This window comes from Mus caroli, chromosome 11, assembly GCF_900094665.2.
Source record: "Mus caroli chromosome 11, CAROLI_EIJ_v1.1, whole genome shotgun sequence".
In the NCBI taxonomy this organism is placed as follows: domain Eukaryota; kingdom Metazoa; phylum Chordata; class Mammalia; order Rodentia; family Muridae; genus Mus; species Mus caroli.
In genome coordinates, this window is record NC_034580.1 from 76,518,698 (window position 1) to 76,543,425 (window position 24,728).

Below are 24,728 nucleotides of genomic sequence, written 5' to 3' on the forward strand. Positions count from 1 at the left end.
CAAGTTGCACAGGATGATTGCTATGAGGTGCTACTAAATATGGGCTGCATTAAAATCCACAAGGGAAAGCAAGAGAGCATCCATGATAGCCTAAGACTCCCCCGAGCATCTGATGATGGGACATCCAGATGGAGAAATAAGTACACAAAGAAGATATAAAGGCGAAGTAGAAAAGGGTAAGATGCCAGTTAGCAAACTATTAGCACATTAACATACGGTAAAGCTATTAATAGATGTTAGCTATTGCTTGTATTAGCATTATGGTCTACTCTAATAGGCACAAAGGGAGAGCAAATCTGCGTTATAGACTCTGTATGGTCACCTGACACCTGTAGCACAGCCCTTTACAGGCTGAGGAGCAGGAGATGAGTGGTCTGAGGGATGGAGGTTATTAACTGACAGCTTGATCCTGCTTCCCTTCTCAAGTGACTGTGAAGAAACTGATGCCCATGATGGAATCTGACTCTGACTTCCCACAGCTAAGAAGAATAGATAATTTTGTAGGAAATTCTAATGTTTGCTGTAGAATTAACCCTACAATGATAACTTTTACAAGTAGTTGTCACAGTGAGAGAGACATAAAGATCCTGGTGTCATTGAGTGGGGCTAGCATTTTGATGTACAGGTCCCACAGAGGTCAGTTGGCTCAGACTTGGACATTATTTTTGATGCAATTATGTGTCATTATAGAAAAGAAACCAGAGAGGTTGGGGTGTAGCTACTGAATCTGGAGAACTGGAAGTGATGGACTCCAGTCAATCTCCCATCTCACTGTTTAATTTTCTCTCTCTCTCTCTCTCTCTCTCTCTCTCTCTCTCTCTCTCTCTCTCTCTGTAAAGTATTTTAGTGGCCATGCCTTGAACCATGATGGATATAATCACACCTGACTGCAAAATCTGTCAACAAAGAAATAGCTAATGATGGCTAATAAGGAAATGATAGCTAATAGGAAGCAACTGGCATCTTACACTTTTCTACTTTGCCTTTGTGGACTTATTTCTCCATCTGGTTGTCCCATCATCAGAAGCACAAGGGAGTCTTGTGCTACTACTGATGCTCCCTTTTGCTTCTTCTTCTGATTTTAAATGCATCCCTGTCTCCCTTGGGAGAAGAAGAAGAAGAAGAAGAAGAAGAAGAAGAAGAAGAAGAAGAAGAAGAAGAAGAAGAAGAAGAAGAAGGAGGAGGAGGAGGAGGAGGAGGAGAAGAAGAAAAGAAGAAGAAGAAGAAGAAGAAGAAGAAGAAGAAGAAGAAGAAGAAGAAAGAAGAAGGAGGAGGAGGAGGAAGAGGAGGAAGAAGAGGAGGGGGAGGAGGAGGAAGAGGAGGAAGAGAAGATCTTCTAATATGGTACTCAGCTCAACTACTGCCCAAGCAAGATTCATGTCAGAGTCTATGTCCTAAGCCACAGGCTGAGCTCTGGAGTTGATCCACGAGATGGTTTGTATAAGATTGACCCAGGGAGTGGCACTATTAGGTGTGGCCTTGTGGCAGTAGGTGTGTCACTGTGGGTGTGGGCTTAAGACCCTCATTCTAGCTGCCTGGAGGTCAGTCTTCCACTAGTAGCCTTCAGATGAAGATGTAGAACTCTCAGCTCTCCCTGCACCATGCCTGCCCAGATGCTGCCATGCTCCAACCTTGATAATAATGAACTGAACCTCTGAGCCTGTAAGTCAGCCCCAATTAAATATTGTCCTTTATAAGATTTGCCTTTGTTGTGGTGTCTGTTCACAGCAGTAAAACCCTAACTAAGAAAATCCAGAATCCAGCCTGGCTTGGAAATAGTTTAATGTGTGGTTCAAGCATCTTGACACATAGACTCTCTCCTAAGCAGAGCCAGCCATTAACATTCTGTGTTGATATGTGCCTTGCAGCACAACCTTGGATAATGCATTTTAATCAACCCGATCATTAGAGATTGTCAGAGTGAGATAGTTGCGGGTCACTTCATCAGTTAGCAAGCCTTCAGATTAAAATGGCAATCAAACTTTCCCCATCAATGTCCCCTCACTAGGAGTCATCTTGCCTGCATCTTCACATTTATCTGTATCAGAAGGTGTATGGGTTTCCCTGGCACTGCTCCAGCCTGTGGCCAATTTGCTGAAGCAACAGCTGAAATTCTACGGACGGTAGGAGCTGCTGGGGTTGAGCCCAGCTGTGCCAGCTGGGTAGGATGTTTCCCTTGGCATGGAAACCTGCTCATTCTGGAAGGCAGCAGCTTCTGTGTGACATGCCACTCCAACATGACATCATGGAGAGTGCTCGGGTTTAGGGATTAAGAGGGTGAGTTTGTATCTTACCTTGGAAAGCACACTAGCTTTGTTATCTGGCTCAACTACCTCAGTCTTCACATGTGAGAAATGGGAAGCTCCAGCTCTTTCATCTGCTGGGGGGGGGGGACAAGTCCTTGTCACACAGTAGGTACTCAGGGTGAGCTCCTTTTGCCTCACTGGGCAGTGGACATGAATTTAATCATGAAGTGTGTACTGGCTGGTTTATGTGTCAACTTGACACAAGCTGGAGTTATCACAGAGAAAGGAGCCTTCCTTGAGGAAATGTCTCCATGAGATCCAGCTGTAAGGCATTTTCTCAATTAGTGATCAAGGGGGTAGGGTCCATTGTGGGAGGTGCCATCCCTGGGCTGGTAGTCTTGGGTTCTATAAGAAAGCAAGCTTAGCAAACCAGGGGAAGCAAGCCAGAAAGTAGCATCCCTCCATAGCTTCTGCATCAGCTCCTGCTTCCTGACCTGCCTGAGTTCCAATCCTGACTTCCTTTGGTGATGAACAGCAATGTGGAAGTGTAAGCTGAATAAACCTGCTCCTCCCGTACTTGCTTCTTGGTCATGATATTTGTGTAGGACTAGAAATGTTGACTAAGACAAAGTGCTAACCATGAGAAGTGCTAATGTGAAGCACCCAAGCCAGAACAAGCTTTCCTGTGAACAGAGGATGAAGACTATGTCTCTTGATTCATCCTAAAGGACAGCTCACTGAGATTTAAAATTTGGATAACCTAACCATCTTCAAGGTTTCCATTGTGGGGTTCTAGGTAGAGGGGCACTCACAGCTTTTGTTATGACTGATAGAGTAGCACACTTAAACTCATGCCTCAGATGACCTAAGGCCCTGTCCAGATGAAAGGGTTGAAAGGTTCCTGTAAGCAAGGCTGCCTAGACAAGAACAGTCCATGGACATCAGAACATCAGTAAGGTTGGTTAGTGCAGTTAGAACCTTTCTCAGTGGCAATGGGTCTGCGCAATGAAGACAGCTCAGACACATTCATCTAGTTACTCAGTGATTGAGTTTAGCTATCCCGCAAGAAACCTAGGAGAGTTGGTCTTTTAGTCAGTCAGTAGATATTTCCTGGGCACTTTCTGTATGTCAAACAAGGCACCAGGACCTGAAGGTTAAAAGGGCAAGATTCCTGCTTTTGTCTTGCCTGCCTCTCCATAGTAGATGAACTGTACCTGAACATACTTAGCTGATTAAGTCCCTGATTCATCCAGATGCAGATTTTTAAAACAACCAACTTCCCAGTTTGTATTTCCCAGAGTAAATAGCTCTCCTTATGCCTTGGGTACTCTATTCTCCAAGATTCCTGGGTAGCACAGCTTGCTAAATTTCAGAGAAGTGCAGGAAAGAGATTTATAGAGAAATGAATAGTGTTATGTGTCCTAACCATTGGTCACCAAAAGCCCCAAGTTCATGCCCTGACTCTGCAATCTTAGAAGTCATTGCATTGCCCCTCTGGGCCTCCTTGAACTCTTGGATGCACTGTGTTAGATTCAATGATCTTTAAAGCCTCTATGGGATTTGATGTTTCAATCTGTGGTTAGATAGTCCCAGAAAAATTTAAAATAGTTGAAAACGGAGTAGCTAGGTTACAGCTCAAGAGTAAATGGCTCTCTAGATGGTGAAAAGCCATGTTCTTGGTTTTAAAACCCCATGACATCTCTCTCCAGCCTGTGCTCTTGGCTTCAGTAGGCGTGTGTTTGTGCCACACATATGTCTTCCAGGAAACAACACTTCCAGTGTCACTCAACTGGAGACTTGCCAGTGTCACTCAACTGGAGACTTGCCTAGGGTTTGTATTTAAAACGAAAGGAATAGAACTTGTTAGCTTCAAATGTGGATCAGCCAAAACATAAAATACTTCTTCCTGCCTCTCTTTTTTTCTCTCATAAATTAACATTTTACTCAAGTGACATATGTTCATTATTCCAGAATGCTACAGATATGCGTCATGCTGAATTGAAAGTCTTCTGTAATTTCTCATTGATAATTATAGTAAAAAATGGATTATATCCACTCCTCCTATTAGTTAACTTTTGATTCATAAATATATGAAACTGTATTTTAAATGTCAATGCCTAAGAAATAGTTCTTTAAGCGATAACCACCTCTGGAGCCTGTGTACATTTGCCTTATTTCAGAAAAGGGTCTTTGTAGATGTGATCAAATTAAAGATCTTAAGTTGAAAAGATTACACTGGATTTTCCACTGGGCTGGGAATTTTAATTACATGTATCCTTCTAAGATGAAGCCAGAGGGAGACCTGACACAGAGAAAAGGCCATGGGAAGACAGGGGTCAGGGGTCCTTGAAAACACCAGCTCTGAAGACCGCTGATACAGCCACAAGCCAAGTGACACTTGCAGCTCCTGGGAGATGGAAGAAGGGAGCAAAATTCTCTCCTCTGGAGCTTCCAGGTAATGCAGGATTCTGCCAACACCTTAGCTCCATCCTATGAAGCCACTTCAGAATTATAACCACAGGTAGGCTGTGAAGGAGAACAAGTGGGCGCTGCTTGAAGCAACCATGTTTGTGGTCGTTCCTTGCAAGAGACAGAGAATGAACATAATGTTGAAGGGTTAAAATATGAAACGGCAGTCCTCATTCCTGTCTACCCACACCTCTAGTTCTGCTTCTTGGAGACAAACAATCTAAATCCCAAAGTAGTTTCTTCAAAACCCTGTCTTCCTATTCCTATGTGTATTTAGCATACACATATTTCTTTTAGTGGCTCTCTGAGTAGGGAGTTTTTGCTTTAGAAGAGGGCTGGAGAGATGATGGCTCAGTGGTTCCCAGCACTCACATGAGCTTACACTCATCTTTAACTCCAGTTCCCAGGAATCTGATGCCCTCTTCTGACCTCCATGGGCACTGCATGCATGTGGCGAGCAGACATGTGTGCAAGCAAAATAGCCATATACAAAATAAAATGAAAATGAATACCAAAGACAAGATTTTAAATTTTCGTACCTCCTGTAAATACATGCAAGCTTTCACTTATGCATACATATAAACTCCTTTCTTCTTATGCCTGCAACTTCCAAAATAACTGTATGGCTTTTAGTTATATCTGTATTATTATTGACAACACAAGTTGCGTTCCATAGTCTTCTGTGCAATATACTGCACTTCTGTTTCCCTTTCTTGTACAACCTTTTGCTTTTCCTAGACTTGATCATCACCTGGAGTTTCCGTTTGCCCTTTGTATAAATATCACCACAACCACAAACCAAATTCACTTCTGAGAAATGTAAAATCTATCTCAATGCATCAGACATAGGGACAATGAGGGGATCTACAATCTCTAACTGCCTTCACTTTAGGAACATTCTATAACCTCCTTAGCTTTTTTGCTTAAGGGGCTGGGGATATAGTCCAATGTCAGAAGGCACTAAATGTGTTTGTGTGCGTGTGTATGTGTGTGTATCTATCTATCTACACATATATGTATATATATATGTATATATATATATATATATATACACACTATATATATATACATACATATATACATACACACACACTATATACATACACACATATATACACACAGTGTGTGTGTATGTATGTGTGTGTGTGTATATATATATACATATATGTGTAGATAGATAGATAGATAGATAGATAGATAGATAGATAGATAAATTGTGTGTGTGTGTGTGTGTGTGTGTGTGTGTGTGTGTGTGTCCTGAAGTGGTTTTACTTTTATTTCCTTCACTTTAAGCCTATCATTAAATTTCACCATGCTTTCCGGGGTGGGGTAGAAGGAAGGCGTTGTTCAAAATGTTGGAGACCATGGACTGATTGGCCGGAGAAGGTGAAGCAGGGGAGACCTCACTAGGGAAGCTTGAGGGGCACAGTCTGCCCCACTGGCAGGTAGGTGACATTCCGAGAGCGGGAGAGCTGGTACGCAATGTCCTCAGCAGCCTCCAGCTTGCGCAGCTCGATCAGGCCATCGCCTGCTGTGGCCAGCGAGTTGGCAATCAGCTCAGCCGCCTTAGCGTCCCCCTCAGCAGAAATGATGGCTGCCACCTTCTGCTGCTCAGCCTTTTCCACCACAAATCTGGCTGTCTCCGCTTCCTGCTGAGCCACCTGTTTGGCTTCCACCGCCTCTGTGAACTCCTTCCCGAAGGTCAGATGTGTCAGGGACACGTCATCTAGGATGAGCCCAAATGTGGCCGCTCGCTCTGTGAGGTCATCACTCACCTGCCTAGAGACCAGTTCTCTCTGGGTAATCAATTCTCCAGCATCGAAGCGAGCCACCACCGACTTGAGGATCTCTGAGGTGATAGATGGCAGCACCCGCTCATCATAGTCCTGGCCAATGTTGGTGTAGATATGAGGAAGCTGGCTGGCTACGGGCCGGAAGAGGATACGCAGTGTGATGTTGACGTTCTGCAAATCTTTGCTACCAGTGATGACTGGTATATTCCGTGGTTGAGAGCGACAGTCAAATATAACTGGTTTCTGTACCCAAGGGATGAGAAAGTGAGTCCCTTCCCCTACCACAATGTCCTGTACTCCATGAAATCGGTCAAAGATGACAGCTCTGTGCCCAGCATCCACGTTATATAAAGCAGAGTTCACCACGCCTCCTGCAACTGCTAAAGCCAGGCCGAACTTTCCGATGGACTCAAACACTTTGGCAGCCATGATTCCTTTTGTTGCATTCACTTACACCTGCTTTCACTCATCTTCACATGAATTCCCCTGAGGGCTTCTTAACATGCACAAAGCTCTGGGTTCAACCTTTAGCATCACAGAGGCAGGAATGACACGAGCACACGTATGTGCGTGCGCGCGCACGCGCGCGCGCACACACACACACACACAGGCACACATGGAAGCAGAAATCAGGGGTTTTTAGATGCTTTTATTATATATGTATATTTATTATTATATACTATATATGTTATACATATATAATGAAAACAGACAAAGTAATTATACTTTTATATATAATATATTAATAATTATATAAACACACATACACACACACACGTGTGTGTGTGTGTGTGTGTGTGTGTGTGTATAAAATATCCCTTGGCTTCGTCTCTCTTTTTCTTCATTGTAGCATCTCATTAAATGAAGGTTCAATATCCCAGTCACCTCTGAAGAAAACGACGCATGTTGTGGCATTCTTTTTATTTATTTACTGCCTTTGTTTTAGCCATGCATAGAAATTTGGGCACAGTGCTTCCCTCCCCAGATTTCAAAGGCATTTCCCTAAAGTTCTCTAGCTCGGGGGACAAGTATTGTTGATAACCTCAGTGCCTTTGTGATCTCTCTCTCTCTCTCTCTCTCTCTCTCTCTCTCTCTCTCTCTCTGTGTGTGTGTGTGTGTGTGTGTGTGTGTGTGTGTGTGTATGTATGTGTGTGGTTTTATGTTTCTCTCTGGTAGTTTTTGGTATTTTTAATTTTAGTTCACTATGAAATTTCATAATGATTTTATTTATTATGCTGGGCATAAATAGACCCCATAAGTCTGAAAACCTATACTATTCTGTTTTAGGTTTTTTTTTTTTTCTGACTAGTGTTTAGATAAGATTCTCAGCTCTAGATTAGACTGGATTAGACTTTTCATCCTCTGCAGTACTTTCTAATTTATTCTCTTTTCCTGTTCTTTCCATTCTCTTATCATTGCATTTACTAACTTTCAAGATAGTTTTACACTTATTTGCTTTATTTTATGTGTATGAGAGTTTATCCCGTGGGTATTTGTACACCATATGTGTGCCTGGTGCCTGAAGAAGTCAGGAGTAGAAGATGTTGGACCATCTAGAACTGGAGTTTTAGATGACTGTGAGCATTTTTATGGATTCTGAGAGCCAAACCCAGGCTCTCTTCAAGAGCAAGTGCTCTTAACTGCTGAGCCAACTTTCCACTGCTGTGTTTGACTCTGTGTGTGTACGTGTCTGCATGTGTACCTGTGTGTGTGTATGTATGTGTGTACATGTGTGTGTATGCATCTGTGCATGTGTGTGTTTGTAGAACTTTGTATTTTGACTCAGAATTTGCAAGAGAAATTTTGTTCTTTAAAAGAAAAAAAAAACCAAACAACATAATTCCTGTTTCATGGGTTGAATGTTTTTAAATATCTCTGAGAATGTAAATTGATTGACTTTCCCTCCTAGTTTCCTCTCCTCTCCTTTTGATATTATCTTTGCTTCCTGCTGCGGTCTCCTATGTTCTGTCTTTCAGTTAGTGGTGTCACTCAGGTGTTTCGGTGCTTGGCATCCTTTTGTGTGCAGCAGCAGCAAGACGCTGCAGAGACAATGGGCAGCTTTGTGTACATGTGCTGTGCTGTGTTTGTTCCTTGCTATACTCCCAGCAGGGTGTTCCTGCAGCCAGCAAGTTGCTGAGGGAAGTTTACCTGTTTGGTTCTGTAAGGGTTTTTTCTCTGGTAAGTCAGCTCATCTTCTCTCCAGTCTCCTGTCAAAAGGCTAGTGGCTTTCTGGACTCTACTTGCCTCCTTATGATATAGTAAATCTTCACTTCCCACTCTTCCCAAGCTGTGCATGGTGTTTTCCAATTCTGAATTGCCTTGATATAGCTTCTCTAAAGAGCCAACCTTTCGTCTCTCGCTTGGTAAGGATGGAAACTTGCTAGTTTTTGGCTAGAGGGGTTCTAATGGCTTCTTTTACAGAGTTCCAACCAATTGCACATTGCTTGGCTTCAACTAGACTGCCATTTGGTATGGCATTTATGGCCTCAAGTTCCAGAGTTGTTTACTGAGTTCCGAAATGCAATTGGAAGGCTTCTTGTTTATCAATCCAGCACCTTATGGAAATTTTATTTCAGTTTTCTCTGGTATGAAAGTTAAATTTTACTTACCCATTTGTTTTCTAGCTTTCAAAGTTCTTTTGGTATTTCTCCATTTTTTTCCAGTTCTTTCCTGGATTTTGACTTTGTTTTGTTAAAGATCTCTTTGCACTCATGTTAGTGGGGCTTTGGATCGGAACAGGGGGAGTTATCTGATCCTTGCTGCCCATATTTTATTAGGACCCAACTGTTGCCTCTTTCTGTTCGTCTAGCTCTGAAGTCAGCATCCATGATTTTGCATTGGTGGCCCCAAAACTTCTTTCTGGTGCAGTTTGTGACTGCCACCTCTGCTGCTTGTTGAATGTAGAACAGAGAAAAATCTACCTAGCCACACTACACTGCCTACCCTTGCCTCTGCCCATCCTGCCAGTTTCCACAAATCTCCTTCCCCTTTTATCCCTTCTTTCAAGACCTCCCTGGCTTTTCTAATCAAATGATCCAAGATCCTATGAAACAATCTCTCAACCCTCTCTACCTTCCCTTCTGAGTCAAGCTAGCCATGTGCTTTAAAGTGTATCCTGTAGTTTCCTAGCTTTACTGACATTGGCCCCTTTCTTGACCCACTTGCTACTGTGTCTCAGTTTTTGAAAGGAGACAAAAGGGCCAACTACTCCTTGTGAGGTGGAAACCCAGTGATGGAGACAAACAATTTAATTTATATTGTATTTGATTAGTTGTATTAGTTAATTGTATTTAACACTATGTAAAAGTTACATTTCAGGTCTTCTTGATAGTATCTTCCAAACACTTTTCTTAAGCTTCAACTCTCCCAGATTCTACCTTCATGGCCTCTAACCCAGCTGTCTTTCTTATTTCCAGTCTTCTCTCCAAGTCTTGGCTGTGAAAATGTTTTCTTTGTAGCTTTATCAGGAAGCTGAATAATAGTTTCCCAAAGCTGCATACATCTGGATCGCAGAAACTGTGGGTCTATCACTTTAGATGACAAAGGAGGTTTTGAAGATGAGGTTAAGCCAATCATCTTAAAATACAGAGGGAGTCCAGGTCTAGCCAAGCAGAACCAGGTGATTGCAAAGGGACCTATCAAAGGGAGTCCAAGACATCAGCTTCAACAGGGGAGAGAATCATGGGCCCAAATTTTGGAGTACTATGAAGAAGGGACCCTGAGTTAGTCAATGCAGAAAATAGATACATCAAACCNCCCCCCCCCCCGCCCCCGACCCCAGAGCCTCCAGGAGGAGCCGGCCCCACCAATGAATGGATAGCAGCTCTCAGGAATTAGTTCCTGTCTCTAGACCTGCAAGAGAATTAATGTATGCTGTTGTGAGACACTAGGTCATTTGTTACAGTAGCCATATGAAACTGGCTGCAGACAAGCTTCTAGGATATTTTCTTAATTAGTGATTGATGGGAGAGAGCCCAATCCATTGTGGGCGCACCATTCCTGGGCAGGTAGTCCTGGGTTCTAAAGGAAGCAGGCCAAGCTAGACAGGAAGAACAAGCCAGTAAGCAGGACCCCTCCATGACCTCTGTACCAGCTCCTGCCTCCAGGTGCCTGACCCATTTGAGTTTCTGCCTTGGTTTTCCTCAGTGGACTGTGATTCCTCCTCAAGTTGCTGTGGGTCATGGTGTTTCCATGACAACAAGAGAAACTCTAAGACATAAGTACTCAGATTACAGTCATGAACTGCCATGCTTGGCCATGCTCCGCATCCAGAATGTACTGCTTAGATGCCTCCAAAAAGCATCGGTTTTTATTTTTGTTTATGTATGTGTTTGGTTTGTGTGAATGTGTACTGTATGTGTCAGAGACCTGACATGACCCAGGTGTGTGCCCACTGATCATAACCTGCACAGGGATTTCTGGCTTCCACATCTGCAGGTATCCAGTCAACTCCTTGAGATACTTTGAGACTAGTTTATGTCTCATTCTTCTTTGCACTTTAAAATTAAACTTTGAGGGGGGTCAATCTCTCTCTACAGGCTCTTCCTCCTCCTCTCTCTCCCTAGCACCTAGAGATGATCAGCAGTCTCGACAGTGTTAATCTGTAGCTTTGAAAGTCTGGGTTTCTTTTTTTTCCCATTGACACAGGGATTCTCTGTGTACCTCTCTCCAATCCACAGTGTGTTCTTTGCCCATCTCCCCATCAGCATCTATGTCCAAGCTTCCCTCCTGATACAAGGACACCAATAACAGCCAACTTAGGACCTTCTCTGAAGTAGTACTCTGCTTCTTCATTGATTATAATGTGGATTCTGTTTCTAAATAGCCCATTGTCCTATCTTCATTGTCTTATTTATTTATTTATTTATTTATTTATTTATTTATTTGTAGCTCTCTGCTCTTCAGGTCTAGTATAGCACCAGAATGGTTGGGTTACTCATAGCATAGTACGGGAGCCTCATGGTTGATCAGCAAAGCTGTATAGTCAGCCTAACTCACACACACACACACACACACACACACACACACACACACACACACACACACACATACCATGTCCTGTTTGTAATCAGACAGCATTTTTTGCTACAAACAAGGCATGGAGGAATTTCATGGCAAAGGTAAAGCCATTACAAATTTTATTTATTTATTTATTTATTTATTTTTATCTCAAAGTCACTGAATTTCAGTCCCCTCCCCCCCCTTTTTTTTCCTATATACCCGAATCTGTGACACAAAGAACTTTTGTGCCCACACTATGGTTCTCATGGGACATCTACGTCTTGTTAGTTAGGAAAGGCAGGGGCAGAGGTATATAAGAATTTCTTAGTAGGTGACTTGTTATTTGAATTTAATTATTTAATTTGGTTTTATTTATTGATGCTGTTGTGTATAGTATCTGTGCAGACACATAGAAAGGCTAGAGTTGACATGAGGTATCATACTCTCTCTCCACCCTTGTTTCTTGAGAGAGGGTCTTTCTTTCACTGAGCCTGAAGCTCATTGATTCAATGAGTCTTGTTGACCAATGAATTCTGGGGATCTGCCTGTCTTGTTTCGCCCCCCCCCCAGCCTCCTCCAGTACTGAGATGCAAGTGTACATACCACTCTCCGGGGATCCACACTCAGTTTCTCATGTTCACACAGTAAGGATTTCACATGGAACCATCTCTCCAGCCCCCTGGAATCTAATTGTTACATTGTGGCCCTTGCTTCTTTGGAGTGCTGTGTAACATGACTGCATCCTTTCCAGAGAACTCCTCCCACCATTTCAGTAACCAGACTCGATGGGCATCACTGACTTGCAACCGAAACAACCATGTCTCTAATAGAAGCACATCCCCCAGAGTGCCACAGAGGGCCTCAAGATCACCATGGACCACCACCTTAGCCGCCCAGCTTCTCCAGAGCCCCAGGTAATCTGTCTCATTTTCTATTTCCTATCAGAGCCAACTGTGTCTCCATCTCTACAGCCATCTTTCTGCACCAGCCTGAGTGTCTTATTTAGACCGGAGCCACAACCTTCTAAGTGCTTCTTTCTGCTATGTTCTGTTTTCAGTCCATTCCCTATAGAGACTGGGAGGATCTTTGGCAGCAGACCTGAGCATTCCCCCTCCTTTCTCTATAAAACCTTCTATCACGGCGTCTCATTCCTTTAAGATAAAGATCCAGCTTTCTAAGGACTGTCAAAGTCTTGCACAAGGAGCCTTGATTTACTTTCCTTTGTTCAATGATTTGTCCCTAAAGGTGGAACGTACTCACTGCCATCAGCTCTGCCCAACTACCTCCTGAAGACAGCTTCTGGGATTACATCTCTTGGCCCCAACACATATGCTCAGAGCTGTCCTCTGTCTTCTTTGTTCAGAACAGTCTGTCTGCCATTTTTCCTAGGACCATGGAGGGGAAGATGGATGTCTTCCTTTGAATGGCTAACTTGATTGTGTACTTCAGACACTCAGTGCAGAGGAACTTGACTCTTGCAGCATCAATGGACTGGAAATAGTCTAGGGTGTGAAGGAATGAACTCTCACCAAAAAAAAAAGGCTGAGGTGAGAACTTTTCTAAGGGGGCTCTGTGGCTCACCTTTAAATTCCTCTCAGCTTAGAAACCTCTGCCAGCCATTTCCCGTGAATCATTTGGACAGATGCACTAATAATGATCATTTAGAGTGAGACTCCCAGTGTCAGCGCCTCATTCACACTTCAAAAAACGTGTATTCAGAGGCGCACAAAAGGGGTGTAATTACCATTTCAGAAGAATATGTTAATTTGATGCAATGCATTACTGCTCTGACAGCTTTCAGCCCTTGCACCAACTGGTAGGAAAAAAAAATATGCAGGAAGGAAAAATACACTTTACTTCTTGCTTAAAATATAAGAGGTAAGGAAAGGCAAATGGACAAGGAGCCCCACAGCAGGGGGAAAGGAGAGGAAGGCTGTGAGTGCAGCGTGCTGCTGACCAGTGAGCAAGCGGTTGCTCAGAAGTTAACATTTCTAATGTAGATGCTGCGGTCCAGTCTGTCTGGGAGGCTGCCAGTTCAGAAAGAGTCCTGAAAGTCAGTATCAAGCAGTAGTAGTGAGACTGGCTTCCACTCATGGCTCTCTACTCCAGGAAGACCTCACTAGCCTTTCCAAGCTGGAACTGGGACACAGAGATTTGGTTCCTAAAGCTCCTGGGACCACAGACTCCATGATCTGTCTATAGCACTTCCCCCACCCCACCCCTAGTCTCAAGGGACCCAAGGGTCCTCTCTAAGCTGGGAGGACATGAGGCTTACCTAAGCTGTGGACAGTTCCATTCTAGAATACACATACATGTGCTCATTTTGAGCTGATTTAACACGATACTTGAAATTAGGTGGGCCAAGGGCTGGTGGGGGGCAGAGAGAAAATGTGCTTTCGGTTTGCAATCATGGAGGCTGGAAGTCCAAGGGGAGGTGACCTAATCAGTGCAGCTTCTGCAGATGGCCCTCCTGGCTGGACCACAATGTGGTAGACAGTATTATGGAGTCATTGCTCACAAGAAGGGGAGATCTCATGGCAAGTCAGGAAGCCAGAGAGAAGGGGAACCTTGACGAAAACTCCCTTCTTATGGTTTTAATCTGAAATCTGTCCCCAAAGGCCATGTGCTGAATGAAGGCTTAGTTGTCAGCTGGTAGCCTTACTGGGATGTATTAGAACCTAGTAGGTCACTGGGGGACTGCCCTGTGGCAGTCCAGGTTTTTGCATAGTCAAAAAGCAACAGAGCCAGGTGCCTGTGAACTGAAGCCCTCAAAATGGTAAGCTAAAATAAAACTTTCCTTCTCCATCTATGTTGTTTGGCCAGGATTTTTTTTTCAGTGACAGAAAGTGATAGCACACTTCTTAAGAGACTTGACCAGGTCCCCTGAGAGTGGGCTGTATCAATTTCTCTAGATAGTGATATCTCCAATGTCACTTCCCACCAGTCTCCACCTCTTACAGCTCAGCCACCTTTCACATTGTCACCCCGGAGAATAGCCTTCAGGACACACTCACTCTTATCAGCAAGCCATTCTCCTACATCAAGGAGACCCTGTAGGAATGAGATAGAATAGTCAAGATAAAATGCTTAGCTTAGTAAAGATGCTTAACAAATGGTGTGTCTTCCGGTTATTATCTCATTATCCTATATTATCATCTCATTATCCTATATTATCATCTCATTATCCTATATTATCATCTTGTTATTCTAGGGAGTAAGCTGACTACAAGTAATTATCAAAGGGAGTGATAAAGTGACCTAAGTCGTAAGAGACTACCTGGACCATGGGAGGCTGCACCTTCACTGTTTCGGGGGTAGGAGAGGGTCACCTATTTGTGGAAAGGACATTCTACTCGCAGTGTTTTCTAGGATCCTAGGTGAGGAACAGAGGTGCTCAGGAGATGAAACCCACTCCCCTCAGCTGGCAGGCACCAGGGTGGTTCAGAAGTGTGAAAAGATGCTCTTGCAGTAGGCATCTCTTTCCCAGCACCAACAGTTTCAGGGTGGATCCTAGCCTACTTCCTAAAAGGAGTTAAATGGAGGGTGATAGTGTCTTAGGGGAACCAAGTAGATATGTCCATAATGTGAGAATTCTATGCTGGCTCCCATCATGATCATTCAGAGAGACAGGGAAGAGAACCCTGGAACTCATATCTTCTCTAAGGGGCGTAAGCAATGGGAGAAGATGGAGTTAAGAAAGAAGACTGGGGTCCGCTTATCAAATGCAGCACCCTGGGCTCAGCTCCCCTCCTCTCTTGTCTGCGGAGGCCTCTGTTGCTGCAACAAAGAAGTCAGAGGATGTGCCAGATGGCAAGAGAGACCAGCTAAACCCAGGAGCAGGAATGCCCATGCGTGCCACCAGCAACCCACGATATCTACTACCAAGATCTTAGTCACCATTTAAAACATAGAGGGAGATTTTTATTCAGTAGTGGTACAAGGCCAAGTATGTCAGGAGTCAATCTGTCACAGAGGCCTTGTTGATCCCAGAGGCATAGCCTACCTAGAAAAACCGGGTGAGCGCCACCTGCTGAGCTCTCTTGGGAGGGACGACTCTATGAAATGTTGATGAGGAGTGGACTGGAAACCAGACTCTGATATTTTGACACGTATAGTTGGAGTGACCCATATAGAGTGACAGATTAGTCCTTCTGCCTTCAGTGTGCAAACTGAAGCATTAGGAACAAAAGACAGCATTTTTCAGGGGAAGCCGATATGGCAGATGGCAGAGAAAATTGAACCAGAGAGTTTTCAATAACCAGGATCCCCAAGGGACAGCCCGACAAACCAGGTCCCAAATTGCCAAGGGAGAAATTACATTGAGAGGTGGCTCGAGTGTGCCAGTAAGTTCCACACTGGCGGGCCATCCCAGCCAAGCAGCCACACAGAGCTGCCTCCTGCAGGTTACAGGGAAGATGTCTGTTCCACATCTGCCAGGCGCTTGTCATAACAGGCTCATTTGGTGAGAAACAGACATTTCACTGCCACCTGCTTGAAGACTGTCATAACAAATGCATGCGTTGACAGTGTGAGCAGTGGGAGAGGTGGCCTCATGCCAGGGCAGAGGCAGGTGAGGTTTGAGGCCTTTAGCAAATGCTTTGAAACTGCCTTGAGTAGGGGGCTGCCGTAGGATACCAAATCCTGAGCTAGGCCAGAGCTGAGCGAGAAGATGGGATTTCTGTAAAAGCTCAAGGCTGGGCTGATTGAGCTCCATTCAATTGCTGGTTGGAGTCCAGTTTGTAGACTGGTCCCTTCAAAGGAATTCTGCCACACAGCCGGCAGGCGTGTGCATCGTTCAATTAAGCCAAAAGAGACATTTAAAAAGAAAATAGTTGCTTGGGCTTGTTTGCAGTTTTCTGTAAAGAATCTGGAGAGGGAAAACAGAGGCTCCAGGAGCAGAATTAATATAAAGCATGAGGAGGCGCTGGGTTCTCTTTGATGCCAACAGACGTGTTTACTCAGCAACAATCAATTTCTATGGCCTCTCTGTAGTTCCCCAATCCTTTAATATCTACTACTTCATTTCATTCATGGAAAATATGTCTCTTGGGAAAGCAGAGTGGGTGTGATCCTCATTTTTCAAATGAAGAAATTATGAGGTAGTTTTACATGGCCAACGCTGTGTGTTCAGAGGTTCATAAACAAGAGCTCAGTGACCTGCGGGAAGTTTCGGGCTTTAGCAATGTAAGCAGCGGGGCACAGGTAAGTCCTGAAAACTAGCCCTTTGACAGAAAGCAGAGCCCAGAAACCCAATGAATGGACAAAGCTTTGGTGGAATGACTCAATTGGTTAGGTCGTCCTCACCAAGGGCAGCATGGGATGCAGGGGGATGTCAGTTAACATCAGTGCAAAGCCACATTGGAATGGTGCCTGAGGTGAATCAGAATGAAGTGGAGATAAAGGCGGTCGCAGGGTAGTACATGGAGTTGGACCCTGTCATTATGCAGAAGAAAGAGCACATGGCACTAGAGCTGAGGTCGGAACTAGTCAACTGGGAGAATGGGGACCTTTCTCTTCTATCCATCCCTTACCTGGCCTATCTGTTAAATGGACCAAATGCTGTCTACTTTAGTAATTCGTGTGAAACATGATGTGCATTTTGCTGGAAAAAAATTGAAAATGCAATAAAGCAAACACATGGCTGCCCTGCTCCAGAACTTGGTCATTAGCATTGTCCAGCCCAACCATTTCTCAAGGGCAGGCACTGCTGGTCCCATCGTGCTGCCTGGGGTTCAGGAGCAAAGAAGCGTGGAAAACACTGCTCAGCCACTGTGGCCCTGGCCTCACTCTCCAGTTGCTGTTTCCTGAATTCATTCATTTACTCATTCATTCATCTATTCATTCATTCGCTCAGCAGTTGGGGTATTTGAATTCACACATGACCCCATGCACTGCAGTAGGCATTACTGATGCTCAAAGGGACTTCCAGCTCTTTCCCCTTTTCCAGGCCCATTTCTTTGGAAGCTGGGCTTCACTGGTCACCTTGCTTTGGACAGTGAAATATGAGTAAAGGTGACAAATGTGACTTCTGAACCAAATAACTTAATGGTCTCTGCTCCATTCCCAACATTCTCTTCTTTTGTCCTGGTAGACCTCGGAGCCCTTGTTTGTGGTATAGCCTGACAGGTAAAGGCTCCCTGTCAACGATGGCCTTGAGCAATGAAAACAACTCCTTGGTAGTCCACATTAGACTTAGAACACAGGAGAGAAGAAAGCCTTTGATATACTAACACTGATGTTTCAGGGCCATTTGTTACTGTGCCATACTCACATTTAGCTGACATCCACTCTGTCGTTTACTTAGTAAGTTTTGTTTTTAAATACTTCAGAAACTATGATACTTCTTAGAGGCTCAGGGATGATAAGGAACAAAATGGACCTTGATTGTGTTCTCACAGAGATAAAATCAACTGGGAAGTGGGATACAGACAGATGTGTAGACACATATCTGTCTGTGGGTATCTTACACACATTCTGTGTAGAAAAATAAAGCCAGATAGGAAGTTTGGGGAATACATTCTGTATGCAGTGAGTAGAGAGGTCCCTCTGAGAAGATGACAATGGCCCAGATATCTGGCTTGAGTAGAAGCACCAACTTTCCAGCTACCCGGAGGATCTTCTGCAGAGCAGAGAGAGCACACTAAGGACTGAGGTCACCTAAGACTGCGTGCAGCAGCTGTGGTGCGATTTAAAATGTCACAGCCAAAGGTCGGGGCAGAGAAAAGAATCAAGCCAGAGCCCCGTGGGAGCATACATCAAGAACAAAGAAAGAACATCCTCAAGTCAGCAAGACAAGCAAATTGAATTTCCAAAAACAGACGAAATATTTGAACAGGCAATTTGAAAAAAAAAAAAAACAACTGATACAGATATTTAAATTACCAATAAACTAATACGCTGCTCAGATCCTATTATTCCCAAGGATAATGAGATTTCAAACCAAATAAGGCAACACTGTACATTCTAAGAATAACTAAAAAGCCTGAAAAATACCAAGTGTTTAGGAGAACTTGACATCATCAGGCCTCTCACCTTGTAGGAGTGAAAAACCACACTAGCACACTCTGTGGTGATTCCAATGTAAGTCAATAATCTATCAGTCAGAAACTCTATTCCTAGCATATGCCCAAGGTGGAAATGCACATAGCCCGAAGCTGCACACAGAAGGAATGCCCTCCCACGGAAAGCATAGAAATCAAACATGCTTTGTTTCCACAACAGAAACTTCACAGCATCGTGAAGGTCGGGCATCAACACAAAAAGGTACACCCCCACCACCCCCCAGCTAAGTAGAATGGTTGTTTTTTGGTTTTGTTTTTGGTTATTTTGGTTTGTTTGTTTGTTTGTTTTGGCTTTTTGTTTGTTTTTTCGAGACAGGGTTTCTCTGTGTAGCCCTGGCTGTCCTGGAACTCACTTTGTAGACCAGGCTGGCCTCAAACTCAGAAATCCTCCTGCCTCTGCCTCCCAAGTGCTGGGATTAAAGGCATGCACTACCATCGCCTGGCCAGAATGGTTGTTTACCTCTGGAAAACAAAAAACAAAACAAAACAAAAAAATCATTGTTCTACATACTTAAGATCTGTGCATTCACTGCATAAATCTTGAAGTCTGTTGTGAGGGAGGAAGGGGGAGGTGGGAGGGATGGAGGGAAGGAGGGATGGAGGGAAGGAGGGAGCTGAGAGAGATAGTTTGTCGAATTAGAGAGGAGAGGGGGAACTTGTGTTCTCATTCTGAAAAACAGAAGAACTTTGGGGACATTCTCAGGGCTGGGTTGTGAGGAGACTGAGCTCTGAGAAGGACAGTGGTAGGATCCAAGTGGGCCAGAGTATAAACAGAATGGCTGGAGGTGATGCAGTGACCTCTTCTAGTAGGTAAAAGGGCAGAGGTCAGATCCTGGATGAGCTGCTGCAGCTCTGGAAGCCAGGATTGATGAGGGTGGATCTTAGAAGAAGGAGCGGAACCAAAGACAAACTTTGGCCAAAGGCAGCTGCCGATTACTGAGATGGAGGGAGACCAAAGGAGGAGCATCCTGGGAGTGAGGGGGACCAAGAATTTAATTTAAAATATATTTTTGAGGTACCCACTAACCCATTTATGAAATATCAAACTAATGAGAAATTGAATTTGAATTAAGAAGTGGCAAATATCCCATAATCCAACACACAACACCACATATACACTAGTACACATATGTATATACATATCCCATATACACTCACATACATAGATGCTCGCTCTCTCTCTCTCTCTCTCCCTCTCTCTCTCTTATTGGCTTAAATAAAGCATGAACCTCTCCCCTTTATCTGATTCTTTAATGATACACATCTTTCTTTTCTTCTTCAATGGACATATAATAGTTCCATATTTATGCATGCAATGATCAGGATGCAGAAGCTGACGTATCATTCCCTCCTACATCCATCACCTCTGCATGTTGGGAAACATTCAAACTTCTTCTTACCCACTATTTTGAAATACACAGTAATTTTTGTCAACTAACAATCTTGTGCTAATGTTCTGCACTACAGAGCATTACACATCCTCCCCCTACCCCGCGGCATCGCAGCAAAAAGCAAATCTTAAAGGTTCCGTGAATCTGTTTCACCTGCCACACCGCTCCCAGCGTGGTTGGATTGAGCATGCGTGCTGCTAGCTTGGAAACTAGCCAGATTTGAAAGGCAGATTGGCTTTCTTAGCTTGTAAGGGCACCCTTCCTGGATCCTCTCGGTGCCCGGGTGTCACATGGGCTGGCCCAACATGGGCCACCCTCCTGCGAGCCTTCACTGACACCCCTGTGGCTCTGCTATCCAGTCACCTAGGACTGGGCACTGAGCCAGGCCTGCAGTACTCGCCTGTCAGGACAGATAGCCTCCGCTCACCGCGTTGAATAAACACTTCATTAGGGAACCTCCGCGGATATGCGGAGGATGGGAAAATGTCATTTTGGTAAAGGCCTCAATTAAAGAAAAGAAAAGGCTTAGTGACAACATTAAATATTGCAGTTTCAGGCTATTAGGAGCTGTCACACGGGGCAGAAGAGTCACCCAGGCCTGATTTTCCAAGCCGGCTTTGCCACTTGCGAGCTGCTGTGATCTTTCAGATTTTTATTGTTATTTCTGAGCGCTTGTTTCTGCATTTGTGGATTGACCTGGGAACAGGATAGAACTGTGGATTCCGGGTTACAGCGAACATCCTGAAAATCCTTCTTTCTTTGCGCCTCTTCCCAACAGAAGTTTAACTGCATCACGTTAATATCAAGAAGTCATTTTTGATCTTCGATTTTTACTGTTACTTTGTTAGCTTGGGACCATGACAATACAGCCAGGTGTCTGTTGAGGCACACCAACCACTGCAGCCCAGGCTTCTGTTCTGATTCTGCACTGACACCGGGCAGCCACACGAGGGCAGCACCTCATTAGGTTGCAACTTCACGTCCAGGAGCAAGCTCAGGGAACCGGCCAAGATCTTTTCCCTTGGGATCCTTAAATAAGGGTGCCCACTGATGCCAGAGAGCTGTGCAGCCCCAACTAAGACGGCCCTTCTAGAGGGCCCTTCTGTGGGCTCTTCTAGCTGAATAAAGACGGATCCTGTAATTCATCTTATCTATATTAGGTTTTTATACCAGGGACAAATTCACATATCAAAACACTGCCACTACTTGAAACATCCTGGCTGGCACCCCCCCACCTTTTGTTCTACACTCTCCAATCTAGGGACTAGATTGGGGCTTTTCCCATAGCTTCTTTTCATTATGTAACCCAGCCATATTGGCTGGTTTCCTGGTTCTCTCTTGGCCTCTTGGACCCTGGTCCCTCTCTCTTGCTCTCTCCTCTACCCCTTCACATAGTCCTGTTCAATCTGACAGCCACACTCTGTCAAACTGGCTCTGGACTGTGCCAGATAGATGCCTGTGCTTTCCCTTATATCTGTAATAAAAACCTCAACCACATAAGGAGCCGTCATGTCCTCCCTTTTTCTTGGCTGATAAGAAACTGGCCAAGGCTTCTAGAGAAATACCTTGAGAAGGTTATATAGAAATGGAGGGAGGGAGAATCGAGGTAAGGAGGAAATGGAAGAGAGAGTAGAAAAGAGGAAAGGGGAGGGAAGAACCAATAAGTGGGGAAGGGGCGGTTCAGTTGCCTTGGGTCCCAAGGGCCTTTCAGCCACAGCTGCTGGAGAGATCCAAGCAGGCCCAGCTGAAGAGCCCCACGGAGCCCAGCCAACTCACAGGGCTGAGAGAAAGCCTGAAGAGGTGGTCATTTTATCTCAACAGTAAGATGGTAAACAGGCACAGGAGACTCTCTGCAAGTCTTGAAGGGGCAAGCAGAATGCTTCAGTTGAAAAGTCCTCAGACCAAAAAAAAAAAAAATCCTGCAATCCTGCTCCACTAGTTCAGTGGGGAGGCCTGGGTCAACCTTAGGCCTAGACACTGGGTTTCATCAGGATTAAATGAGTGAAATTTAATTGGGAAGTTATACGTTAGTGGTCAGAATTATTAGAAAAGGTGGGACTTCCTCCTGGGCCTACTACAGAGGACCTCAGGGCAGGAAGGAGGCCCAGGGACATCTGGGCTGTGAGCACCTTCCAGGGATCACACAATTTTTGTCAGAATAACTAAATAATATTCTATCTCCCCTGCTTGCCTGCCTGCTACTAATTGAAAAATTGCTCTGATTCCTAAATGCAAATTTATTTAAAAGAATCACAGAGTCTCCTGGGAGTTTTTTTGTCATTGTGTATTCTCTCAAATCATGAACACCGGCGCGAACTCCACAGGCGAGCCTATAAGGAATTTTATACTCATAAACAGGCCTCTAACTCCACAGTTGTTGAGAGTCATCAAGCGATGGAACTCTATCTTATTAATGAAGAAACTGCAGCTGGGAGAGATGGCTCAGAAACAGTGTGCTAAATTTCCTAAAGAATTTAGATTCAGATTTCTCGGCCTTGTAGATGAAGTGCAGACTCTCACAACTGTATGCGGGGACCTCCAGGACAAGCAACATGCCTTTAGAGTCTGCTTATAAACCAATCATCAGTGAGCTGAAATGTTCATGAATGGTTTAATTTGGGGATTTGTGTGTTTATTGTTTGTTTGGAGAGAAGAACTCATTTAGCACAAGATGCCTTCAAACGCACTATGTAGCAGAGGGTGACCTTGAGCTCCGACTCTTCTGTCAGCCTTCCCTGAGTGCTGAGATTACAAACATACACTGCCACACTGGGGTTGTGGGGTGCTGGAAATGAAACCCAGCACATCATGGGTACTGTGGAAGCATGCACTAAAATATTCTATAGTTGAAGCCCAATTTATTTTAAAATGCTAGATGTCTAGGAACTTTCAGTGTAGGCTTTCTCCATTCTAACAAAGCCTCCTTCTTCAAGATAAAGTGTGCATCAGGATTCTGTAGGTCTGCCAACCCCTGTTCCTATTTGCCCAGTCATTAGCAAGTATTTATGGGACATTGAAGGAGTTTGGAAAATGCCACCCCCAAATGTGACACGTAATGTGCTGGTGACTTTGAGCTGAGGAATCTGGGGAGTCTCCGGATGCAGGTTAAAGTTTACTTAGAGCTCCTTCTATCTGGCCAGAGACAGATCCTTCTGGGGGAATTCCCTTGTGATGAATCTGTTCCCCAGGACTCTTATCAACCAGAAACTGAAGGTTAACACTAGAGGGAGCCAGACCTGTTCCTCAGAGGGCAACTGGACAACTGGAAACCTTCTAATTTGCACAACAGGCAGCCTATACACAGTAGACATTTCCTCTCCACACCACTCATAACTTGGATTAATACTACCTTCTCCTAAGAAGCCTAGGCCCTCATTCCTTTCCACCTACATAGTGATCTACCAGATACTACGCACACCCTTGGGGCCTTTCTCCATATTTTGTAGGACTGACATATTTGCACACATCATTGAGAAGTTTTTTTTTCCCCTCATGTTAATTTGTACCATGCCAATTTAATGTCTTCTTATCCAATGAACCAAGATGAATGAGTGAAGTTCTGTTCACTTCCTGGCTGGCATCTTCTCAGGCATGATTTTGCTGGCAGTATTTGCTCACTGTGGGCCTACAGGCGACTGAGGGAGACAATAAATAAAGAGAAAATTAGGATGTGGCGAGTGATGTGTTGTGACAGAGGTTGATATGGGGCACTGTGTGGGTTCACGTGTGCCCTGTCTGGGTGCTCCTAGATCTGCATTGCCTATTTGCCATCTAGTCCCTTCTTCTGCAGGCTTTATGCCTGCTGGCTCACAGCCTAGCTCTGCTAGACTCCTGCTATTGTCCCTCAACTTGAAGATGCAACTCAAAGTCCATGTGTAACATGATCCCAACTGCAAAGATGAATCTGTCTCCAGGTACTGTGAATATATTCAATGTGGCTAATAACCCAGAGGTCTCTGCTGGACCTGACTGAGATAAAGACTTTGTGTCAAATCACTCTGCTTTGGGGCTCACCCTCTCCCTTGGGCTTCTGTTTTAAGGGTGGGCCCCTGTGACCCTGTTTAAAAGCAAAAGAAAGGCACAGTAGGAGGACAGCCCCCTTCCTCTCACAGGTAATGTGCTGTTGGGACATCTTTTCTCCCTCCCAGTTATTTATCTTTCTGACTTTTCCTTGGAGACCTTATCACAGAATGGAATTGGTTTCCCTCTGGGTGTGCTATGATTTAAACTCAGGACTGTGATGGGGGTCTGTCTGTCTGCAGAACATGGGATGTCTAGCTATTGAGGCATGAGAGTCCAGGGTGGTAGAGGAGATGCGAGTCAGGGAGGGAAGCCATCCAGGCAACTGGTCCCACTGAGCTGGGAAGATACAGGGAGAGCTCTGTGCAGGAGGATGTGTGTGTGTGTGTGGGGGGGGGGGATCTACAAAGCAGCTTGGTGACTCTGATCATAGATGCATCAGGATTTCTGAAATGAATTCCCCACAATGGAATCCCCACTAGTGGAGTGCAAATCTGCATCCCAGAGCCCCAAGTCTTTGCAGTGTCCCCTACCTCCACCAATAATGTAATTAAACAACACAAATTCAATTTCATTTGCCTAACTCTAGAAAAGCACAACCAGGAAGACAGCCTAATATTGGATCCTGAATGTTCAGAGAGGTTCTAGAGCATTCTACACCAGACATAGAATGCTGACTCCTACCTTGGCTTCCTGACCATTGCAATGTGGACTTTGCTTTGAGATAAGACAACTCAATCTCCCTCA

At 44.4% G+C, this 24,728-nt stretch overlaps 2 protein-coding genes across 6 annotated transcripts in view; both read right to left on the bottom strand.

The window, feature by feature from the left end:
- Asic2 (acid sensing ion channel subunit 2) overlaps positions 1-24,728 on the bottom strand; it is a 1,137,334-nt gene that overhangs the window by 677,050 nt on the left and 435,556 nt on the right. The gene's annotated exons all lie outside the window — the stretch shown is intronic.
- LOC110305189 (prohibitin-like) lies at positions 4,507-6,997 on the bottom strand. Of its 5 annotated transcripts, none has more exons than XM_021177010.2 (2): positions 6,123-6,989; positions 4,507-4,772 (listed from the first exon to the last, which is right to left on the bottom strand). In XM_021177010.2, exons 1-2 carry the CDS (start codon positions 6,935-6,937, stop codon positions 4,583-4,585), a joined length of 1,005 nt encoding a protein of 334 aa, XP_021032669.1. In that variant the 5' UTR covers positions 6,938-6,989; the 3' UTR covers positions 4,507-4,582. The 5 variants fall into 5 exon arrangements, 4 of the variants coding, with proteins under 4 accessions (XP_021032669.1, XP_021032672.1, XP_021032671.1 ...); XM_021177013.2 differs by having other exon boundaries at positions 4,678-4,772; positions 6,491-6,989; XM_021177012.2 differs by having other exon boundaries at positions 4,678-4,826; positions 6,491-6,989.

Bases quoted from the DNA above. Each gene is read 5' to 3' on its own strand.
- LOC110305189 (XM_021177010.2), bottom strand. From the start codon at position 6,937: ATGGCTGCCAAAGTGTTTGAGTCCATCGGAAAGTTCGGCCTGGCTTTA. The intron at 4,773-6,122 runs GTGAGGTCTCCC...TCTCCTTCACAG, and splicing joins GTGCCCCTCAAGCTTCCCTA to CCTACCTGTGGTTATAATTC.